The 10,199-nt window shown below is 42.9% G+C and overlaps 1 protein-coding gene across 6 annotated transcripts in view; it reads left to right on the top strand.

Annotated features, from left to right (window-relative positions):
* The first annotated feature begins 473 nt into the window (after window positions 1–473).
* Window positions 474–10,199, top strand: part of Tdrd3 (tudor domain containing 3) — a 103,811-nt gene continuing 94,085 nt past the window's right edge. For all 6 annotated transcript variants that reach the window (XM_090342063.1, XM_090342059.1, XM_090342058.1 and 3 more), the window contains exon 1: window positions 474–979. In XM_090342063.1, the coding sequence (XP_090198189.1) occupies window positions 948–979 (32 nt within the window). In that variant the 5' untranslated portion in view covers window positions 474–947. The remainder of the gene's footprint in view (window positions 980–10,199) is intronic.

Below are 10,199 nucleotides of genomic sequence, written 5' to 3'. Positions count from 1 at the left end.
GCGCATGCTCACTGGGGGACCAGCCGTGGGCTTCAGCCCTCCAGAGCGTCGGCGAAGGCCGGTGCCCAGCGGGCCGTGGGAACCGGGCCCCGCAGTGGTTTAGGCCAAGGTCGCAAGGCCACAACTGGGACATGGAACCGCCAGGCAGGAGGGCGACCGGAAAAACAAACGTGGACAGCACAGCCCGGTTCTCCTGTCTTTCCTAAAGTGCAGCCCCTTCACTTTCTGTGTGCGGTTAAGAACCCAGGACCACCCGAGCTGCATTCTTCCCAAGTTTTGGCAGACCAGAAGGCGGAGGGAATGGCGCTAGTCTTAACAAAGAAAACTTTTCACCCGTGCAGGATAGGCTGGGGACACCTTTGAGTCGTCCTGCAACCCAAGGAGACCCGGTTAGCGCAGATCCGAGACTCCCCGTGTAACCCACGCCCTCCCCTGCTTTCTCCGGGGTGACAGGAAGCGCGGACCTGACTTTCTACAAAGAACTGCAACAACTAGTGTCCCCCCCCCCCCGCCCCGGTGTGCAACTCCGAAAAAGAACAGCAAAAAGTGACCCAAAGAACCCGAGGAAGTCTCCGCCGGGGAGGCCACAGCCTGCGCGGTCGGACTCGGTGTAGTAAACCGTCCTCCGACTCCCGATCCCGGACCGCGCCCCGCTGGCGGCCGCGGCTCCCCCGGACGCCCCGCAGCCGACCCTGCCCACACCGGCCCGGCCCCTGCGGCCGCTCGGAAAACGCGGCGAGCGGAACCCGCACGCGGAAGCGCCGGCCGCACGGAGCATGCCCAGTTGTAGAGCCGACCAGAGGAGTTTTTTTCCCTTCTTTTTCTTTTCTTTTCTTTAATAAATCTCAACTAGGAGGCCCCCCTCACCCCCATTCTAGCCCACCCGTCCCCCCCTCCCTCCAGCACCCTTTCCCTCCACCCCCCCACCCCGGCCTAAGCAGCTAACCATGGCCGGCGCGGCGTTGTCCCAGGCGGGTTGGTAAGTGTGAGTCCCGCCGGGCCGCGGGTCGGGGGGGGGGGGGATCCCTGGGAGGGTCGGGGCTTGGGGTGATGGGGTGCGTGTCGGGGTAGGCGGAGGCCGCCTCCCGCCCCCGGGACCTTTCTCTCGGGCCCTCCGGGAGTCGGCTCCGCCCCCGGCGCCACGCGGAGCCCCAGCGAGTCCTCCCGGTTCCCTTCGGGACCGCCGCCGCGGCCTGGGCCCGGGCGGCGAGCAGCGGGCCCGGGGAGTGGAGTAGATCGGAGTTGCGGGGGGGTCGGGGGTGGTGCTGGTGGTGATGGTGAGGGGAGGGGAGGAGAAGCGGGTGGCCGCCGAGGCCCGAGCCGTGCCGCCCGGAAGAAGCGGGCCTTGACTGGTGCGCGTCGCGCTGCAAGTCCCCGAGGGTGTCGCCGCCAGTGGGACCCGGGCTGGAGAACCGAGGGCGGCGGCGCGGAGCGGCCGGCGGGAAGTTGAAGGCGGCGCGGAGCCCGGCCCGTGCCTCCGCCGCCGCGGGGGCCGCCTGGGTCTCCCGGTTACCGAGTGCGGTGCGCACTGGAGCGCGGCCGCCGTCCGCCGCACGCCCCCCCCTCCCGAAGCGACCCTGACCTCCTGGTCAACTCCTGTCTGTGTGTGTGTGGGGGGGGGGGGGAAGGGGGGCGCCCCGTGCAACTTTTCTTGGAGGAATGGCATTGTTGTCATTCATATATATATATATATAAATATGTATAAATATATATATTATGACCTAACTCAAGGCTTTAACATCTGAAAGATAATGTGAAATGAAGCAGTTTCTGGATCTGCCGCAGCCATGACTATTATAAACTCCCAGTTTAATTTAGTAAAGCGATTCACCCCCTCCCCCCATCCCAGTTGGACAGTTGGACGGAATGGATAGGCAAAAGGTTTTGCTCTGGCTCTCAGAAATTGCCACCTTGGTGAGCAGGAACTGAGCAGCAAAAAAAGAATAGGGGGGAGGGGGTGAGTGGTGGGGGAGAACAGGAGAGAAGGGAGGGAGTTTGTGAACTGTGGAGGGTTAGGCTGAGTGTGTGGTGGCCAGTAAAGAGAGGTAATTTTCTAGAGAAGTGGGCTTTGGAAGGTGATGAAGGGAAAAAAAAAAGGCTTTGGGCACAGCGAGAAAAGTGTGTTATTGTTTTACGCACTGACATTTGGTCTCGGAAGTAGGAAGGTAAGGAGTTAAGATGAAGACCCAGAAGGAAGGTAACCTTCCAGAGGCAGAAGATGTACATCTGATGGGGGAAAGAAAGTTTCCGATCAGGAAAGTAATGTACTCGCACCTGGGTTTTGGAGATGTTGCTTTACAGGCATTAATTAGTATCTGTTTCAACACGTGTGAAGATTGAGGCAAAGGATTATGAAATTAACCCCCCTCCCCCCACCCTCAACTCTCCGGATGTAGCCAAGAAGTGGTGGAGGTAAGAAGTCTGGTTCTAGACTTCCTGCTTTTAAACGTCAGGTATTATTTATTCCAGCAGTTCTGTCCCCTCCCTCTCCTCCTTTGGAACACCATTGGTGCAAGTTGTATCGGATTGCACCTCATTCAGTTTTAGTTTTGTACTTTTCACAGAATCTCCTGTTTACCTCTCAGGCTATCTCCAAAGATCTTGGATTACCCTTCTATTTGAGTTCTTCGCTATTCATTACACTGCCCTTAGTGCTTTACATCAATGGGATTTTATTTGTAAATTTAACCTGAACTGGTTTTCAATATAACCCCACACACATCCTGGAAAGGTTAGTCTTAGTTGGATCCAAAACTCTATGGTAAATTTGGTTACTTTGGACTCTTGAGCTCCTTGAGGACAGGAAACTATAGATAGTTGTCGGTGTGTCTGTAATGCTCAGGGGGTATACTGTTTTGTAGGTTCTTAGTAAAGTTAAGGTATAGTTGACTTTGGAATGCACCTACCAGTCACAGTTCTGCAGATTTGACCCCTCCTGTGTTTGTTAGATTGTTATACCTCTCCAGCAACATGACATCATAGCCTTGCCACTTTATGTGGCAAGTTTCAATTGTTTGCAGGTTTCTTTTCTCCATGAATCTGTTGCTTCTGTATGACAGTTAAAATACAGAATCTCTCAAATGTTTGGAAGGTTTTTTTTTTTTTTTTTTGGTCAGTTATGGGGCTTGACCTCAGGGCCTGGGCGCCATTCCTGAGCTCTTCAGCTCAAGGCTACTGCCCTTGAGCCACAGCATCATTTCCGGTTTTCTAGTGGTAATTGACTGTAAAAATGTCATGGACTTTTGTGCCCCTGCTGGCTTTGAACCAGGATCCTTAGATCTCAGCCTCCTGACTAGCTAGGATTACAGGCCTGAACCACTGCTTTTTTTTTGAGTAAAATTCCTCCCCCCCTCTTAAATCTCCAGTGCTGTAATCCTGGCAGTAATCAAGTAATCAGCATTTTAAGATAGAAATCAGCAGCTTAAGATTTAAATTCAGTAATAGCCATCCTAGTAGCTTGGCCCTTATCCTTTCTCTAATATTTTTTTTCTGAATGGTCATATAGTACCCAGACTATTAGGTTTTGTTGAGGAGAGGCCAAACATTTCAAGGAATTCTTCAGTATAGTGATATTTAAATAATGTGTGATATAGTATCTTTTTTTTTTTTTTTTTTTTTTTAAAGCAATGCTGCACTGTGAACTCTGGGCCTCTCACTCTGGGCCTCTCACTAACTCAGCTTACTTGCTAGATTGACTGCTGTACCATTTGAGCCATGTCTCCTGCCCCATGCTAGTTATTTTGGACATGGCATCTTGTGAATTTTTCTGTCCAGGAAGTCTTCACACCAAGATCCTTTGGAGTTCGTCCTCCTGAGAGGCTACCCTTCCTCTCTTCATTGTCTACCTTCCTCTCCTTGACTTCATTGTCCCACAATACATATTCCCACTTCCTTGTACTAACAAAACTGGGAATCCTTCTTAGCCTATAGCCTCCTCTAGATAATTCGTCTGTGTGTGTATGTATGTGACTTTACATGGATTCAAAAATATAGAATTATGAAATATCTTTCATTATCAATACTCTTGGGAAGGACCAGGGCCATATAATACCTTTTAGATGTTGAACAATGCTAGAAGAAACCAAGTACTTTTATTTGTTTCTAAGGGATGTCTATTGGAGGGTTTTTTTTTTCATTTTTGAAACATTTCCCATTTCTTCAGTGAATATTTGTAACTGTCTCCTAGGATTATGTTGTTTGCAAAATTAAAATGTTCAAATTTAATATGATTCATTGACTTTATGTCCTTAAAACCTGTTATGTATTTCCTTATTGCTTTCATTGACACTGTAAACTAGTAAAAATGTTTGGGAGTATTGTTAAACCTTTCAGATTTTAGGTTGCAATTTGCAGTGATTTTTGTATATGTGACCTATAAATCTAGTCCCAACTGCCTATAGACTTGACTGCTCCAAGCATTCAGAAGGTATAAAAAGAAACTTGCCATCTCAGCATGTTGAAATAATTTTCTCCTTTCACATAGCAGCATTTGCAAAATCAACTAAAAATTGCATGGTAATGTTTCAAGAATCATAAAAATAGTACTACATCAATTTCTTTTAGCTTATGTTTTCTGCTTTTGACAAAAGAAGGATGTTGGCATTTTGACTTATGTCCCATCAATCTAAAAATTCTTCCCTTATGAAAGGTGCAGCATCTGGAAGTAGCTGAAAAACACTTTACTTCCAAGTAATATTTAGAAGTAGGTTGTGCTCCCAACAGTACAAAAAATTTAATATAAAACTTTGAGAGGAACTTGAGAAATTATAGAACAAGGAAAGTGGAGAGAGGGTGAGTGATAAAGTATTAACAAGAATGTGAAATTAGAGACAGAGCACTGTAGCCCCTATAGATACCCTACCTGTATGAATCTCTCTCCCTCTCTCCCTCCCTCTCTCCCCACCCCTGTCTCTTTCTGTCCTCTTCATTTCTCATATGTATTACAGTTTTATACCCTTTTGAGACAACTAGCCATGCCCCCCCATTTCAGTACAGTACTATTATTGTAAGTAGATATATTTATGAAGTCAATATAGAGAAATTTATATAATCCTTTATCATAAGCTGTGAATAAAATATGCTTAGTAAATATATATCTCCTTTAGGAAAGGTACTTTTTATTTTGAGGTGATGCAAGTCAGGAAAAATTTAAGCAAGGTATATACTGATTTTTTACTTGCAAGGTTGAAGTTAAAACATATTTGAGCAGTTAATTCAGTTGGGATGTCTGAAATACTTTCTCTAGTATTAGTATAGTAAAAGCAATGTTTGTTGTGTATGTCTTAGTATTGTGTCTGGTCTTTAGGGAAAAACCAAGGCAAGTTCATCAGTACTCTTTACTTAGCATACACTAAACTTTCTTTTTTGTTTGTTTGTTTTATTTTGTTTTTGCTTGTCCTGGGGCTTACACTTAGGGTCTGGACACTGTCCTTAGACACTTTTGCTCAAGGCTAGTGGTCTGTCACTTGAGCCACAGTGCCATTTCTGGCTTTTTCTGTAGTGAGGAATCAAACCTGGGCTTTGTGCATGGTAGGCAAGCACTTTACTGTTAGGCCATGCCATGTAGTCTTACGAAGAGAAAGTCATTAATTACATATTCAAAGCCTTTCCATCTTTAAAATAAAGTAGGAGAAAAGACATTGATCCATGTGTACATAGGAAGGAAAACTCAGCCTCTTCATGTGAATCACAGAATTCCTTGTTAAGTAATAGTGGGATTGAGTGGGCCGAGTTGGAGGAGAGCAGCCTCTGCATAGGTCCCATGGCAGTAGGGAACATGGATTATAAAGATCTGAAGGACTGCGGTGGCTATTGAGCAACAGGGAAGAACAGTATAGTAAGAGGTGGAGGGGATGTACTTAGGGGTAAGTCATGTCACTTGGACCTTTTATACTGGGTAAAGCACTGTCCTTGAGCTTTCTAAGGCTAGTGCGCTACCATTTGAGCCATAGTACCATTTCCAGCTTTTTCTGTATATGTGGTACTGAATCGAATCCAGGGCTTCATGCATGCTAGGTAAGCATTCTACACTAGGCCAAACTCCCGGCCCCTAAAGTTGTGTAATAGAAATCAGAGAAGAGTTTTAGTTGGAATGGGAAGGCCAAGATAGGGATGACTTGAGGTATCCTTGCACTGAAAAAAAGGTGGTAACCATTGCAGTGCATTGATTAGAGAGAGATTTATGAAGAAAATAGAAGTTTCATGCATTAGGTTTAGAAGTGAAAAAGGAAATGTCAAGAAGTTCATCTCTGCTTCATTTAGCTAGAAAAAGTTCCCATTTTGGGGGTGTAGGTCAGGAATCATAGAAGGGAATTATTTGACAGATGTGAGTTGCCATCGAGACATTCAAAATATGAAGAATTATGAAATACAAGATAAAATATTTTGAATGTAACTTGTTATTGAAATAATACGTGGATCAGATCATGTAAGGCTACACTGCTCAGTAGGTAGGAATTAGCTATTGTATTGGTCAGCCTTCTATTAATGTGCCAAAATACCTGAGAAAAGCAAATTGAACAAATAAGGTTTATTTTGACTCATAGTTTCAGTTTGTGTCAATTGGCTCAGTTGCTTCTGGGCTTGTAAGGCAGAATATGATGGCAGAGAGGGCATAGTGGAGTGGAACTGCTAACCTTCCAGTGGCTGGGAAGGGAGGAGGGAAGAGAAGAAGGGCAAGAAGGAAGGGGGGGAGAGATAGATAGAGGGAAGGAGGGAGGGAGGGGAAAGAAAGAGTGAGCATGAGAGAGAAAGAAAAAGCTCTGCTAGCACATAATCCCAGTGATCTGTATCTTTCAGCTAGGCCCTACAATGTCTAGTTTCTATCACCTCCTAATAGTCTAGTTATGGTTCATCTATAGTTCTGGTTCCATTGATTGTCAGAGCTCTTTATAATCCAGTCACTTCCAGTAGTCTCTCTTTGAACATTGCTTCATTGGGAATCAAGCTTTTAATACATGAGCCTATGGAGGAATGTTTCTGATCTAAACCTATAGCCATATTTGAGTATTGCACACTGAGAATATTTGTGGTTGAAATTCAGATGTGCTAAAAATGGAAAATATGTGCTGGGTTTGGAAGAATTAGGACAACAATCGGAATGCATATAAAGACCTCCACTTTAACATTGTTTATGCATTGGAATAATATTTTCAGTATGTTGTGTTAAAACAATCTTAATTTCATCTCTTTTTCTTTAAAATGTGGTTAGTAGAAAACTGAGAGTCTACATATCTGGCTTGAATTAAATTTCTGTAGAACAGCAGTCATCTATGGACTGAACTTTGTTTCAAAGACTAGATTCCAGTACTGAGAAATTTCAGTATTTTCACGGGACCTAAGTAGCCTTTAAGGAGCTGGCAGAGAGAGCAAAGTGCTTTAGAATGCATTATAAAACCATTGACTTTTGGAAGAACAGAAAATGGGCATATCTTAATGTGTTCTAAGATTATATGGTTAAATCATTATTAGTTTCTTGAGTTGGTACTAGAGATAGTGATTTTGAAACATTATAAATTTAGGTATCTGAAGATTAAAAAAAACCCACAAACCCCTCCCTCCAATATAATATATCTCTATAGATAGCAGTAACCTCTCAGAATGTAGTCTGTCATGCATACTGGGGAAGAGGTCACAAATAAACAATTTTATTAAACTCACAAGGGGTACCAGAAGAGGGGACCATACAAAATTATTAGTATTGACAGTTGAACATGGATAGCCATTAAGAAACATATGTGTCTGCCTCAGCATGTACCAAAGGATTTTGTCAGCATTAAAAGTTGTCAGACAGTCCCCCCAACTCCAGTTTGACCATTATAAAGGTGAGTTCTGTGAAATATCCAATATGAAACACTAATTACTGAGTATTGATGAAAAATGTGTTAAATTAGGCTACTATTTTATAATGGATCTGGAATTGATTCAGTTCAGCTTTATTTTGAGAGGGAAATAGAACTATAGATATGGTCATGTGTGCAGAAAGTCAGTAGGTTTTATAATAAAGTTAATGGAGTATTTTTTTTTGCCATATATTCCACTTGTAAATCTAGAGAAATAAATGATTATCTGGCTTTTCTAATGAGTTATAATAGTTTGATTTATGCCGTCTAGTTCTATAAGCTTCTGTAAGGAAAGGACTAAGTTTCTCACATTTTTGTAGTATTCATAATGTGTAGTAGGGTCTGAGGCATACCACAAGCACATGATTATGAAATAAATGTTGTGTCATCTTCAGTACTCTTGGCATGTTTATAGATGTGTCCTCAAGGAACATGAAATTTCTATTTTTTTATGGAGAAATTTATTTCTGAAATGATGTAAAATTCTAACAGTTTTATGAAGAAATAACCTGTAATAGAAAGCTCTCCTAATTTAACATATTTTTCTAGGTTGATAGTATTCAGTTATTGTGAACTATAGCTTAATGATAATGTATTCATCACACTTGCATATGTTTTTGTATTAGAGATAAAATTTAAAGCATGTTGATGAAATTTCTTAAGGAAATATTGCTAGAAAAACTTAAATTATTTTCAAAAGCTTTTCTTAGGTCCTGATTATTTCTTTACATACTTGTTTCATAAAATGTGCTACTAAGCATTAGTTTTTTTTTTTTTTTTTTTTTTGCCAGTCCTGGGCTTGAGCTCAGGGCCTGAGCACTGTCCTTGGACTTTTCTCAAGGCTAGAGCTCTTCCACTTGAGCCTTAGCACCACTTCTGACTTTTTTCTATATATGTGGTACCAAGGAATCGAACCCGGGTCCTCGTGCATGCTAGGCAAGCACTTTAACCACTAGGCCAAACTCCCGGCCTAAGCATTAGTTTTCTATATTTATTTTTGATATTTCACAATTTCTTATGGGTGTAAGTCCTTGGTTAGAAAGGCATTTGGATGAAAAGATTATACTTCATTCTCTGACCTTTCATGAAGTACAGAAGAAGGCATCTAGGCACTTTGCAGTATGGTGAGCTTCAGAAGGGTTCCCAGCCCACTGGGGCTTTTTAACTGATGTTACTGCTTAGCATAGGCTTTCCTTTTGTTAATGTTCAATTATAAACAGTGAATTATGAACCAATTCCTGGTTAGGGCACAAAGCAGTTGAAATAGGCTTTTTCTCAAGTGTTCCAGGCTCAAAATGTCAAAGTATAAGTGACTTTTTCGGTATACCGAGATTCCAGGTTGGCAAGTAGGGGCTTCTGAAACTCTAGAGGATTTGCTATTTTTTTTTTTTCCTTGAGGCTGTTAGCTAATTCCCTCAGTACATTCCATTCTAAATTGAATAGTAATGATGAACTAGTCCATTTCTGTTACTGATAACATAATACCACAGTATAGATAGGTTTTAAAAATTATTAGGTTTTCCCTCATGGTTCTGACCTATCTTCTAACTATGTGAGGATCTGGATCTAGTGATGACCTTGAAGGTGGTAGAATTCCAGGGTGGTGCAGGACATTGCATAGTAAAAAGCATGAGTGAGTTTTCTTGTCATTTACTTTGCCTTCTTATAAAATTACCCGCATTCAATCATGTGGTTTTTCACCCTGCTGACTTTAACTCACATTCAGTTATCGTGGTCAGATATTTTCTATACTCTTTATTCCCTCAATATGGGGATTAAACTTCTACATCCTTTGGAGGGAAGAAGCAAACACCAAGGAGGAGGGGTGGCTCACGCCTGTAATGCTGAGATCTGAGAATCAAGGTACAAAGCCAGCCGGGGCACAAAAGGACTTATAGAAAATGGGAAGTGGGGCTTGGCTCCAGGGTAGGGCGGTAGAGTTGAGCTGAGGAGCCCAGGGTCAGGGCCCAGGCTGAGATCAAGCCCCAAGACTCACAACAATAACAACAACAACAAACAACCATATGCATGCATACTCATAAGAAATGTGATTTTTCCCGGGCTGTGTTTGACTGCTTTCATCAGTTTAGTTTTTTGGAATGGATGGAATAGGGTACCCAGGCCCCATCTGAATCTTTACTTACACACATTTTGAAGTTAAACAAGAGCAAGATGTACATGTTTTCCTCTATTTTGGTTGGTGCCTAATTTTTTTTAGGTTGTTTTTCTCTTTTAACTGTATTTTCAGCTTTAATTACTTATTTACCAGCTCTCTGATAAGCATATATTGTTTCTTTTCCTTTTTCTTCATTCTTTTTTTGTTTTCTGTTTGGGTTGGTTGTGGGGCTTATAATCAGG

This window comes from Megascapheus bottae, chromosome 11 (genome assembly GCF_031878675.1).
Source record: "Megascapheus bottae isolate mThoBot1 chromosome 11, mThoBot2.hap1, whole genome shotgun sequence".
NCBI classification, from domain to species: domain Eukaryota; kingdom Metazoa; phylum Chordata; class Mammalia; order Rodentia; family Geomyidae; genus Megascapheus; species Megascapheus bottae.
This window is presented reverse-complemented; position numbering and strand designations above follow the sequence as displayed.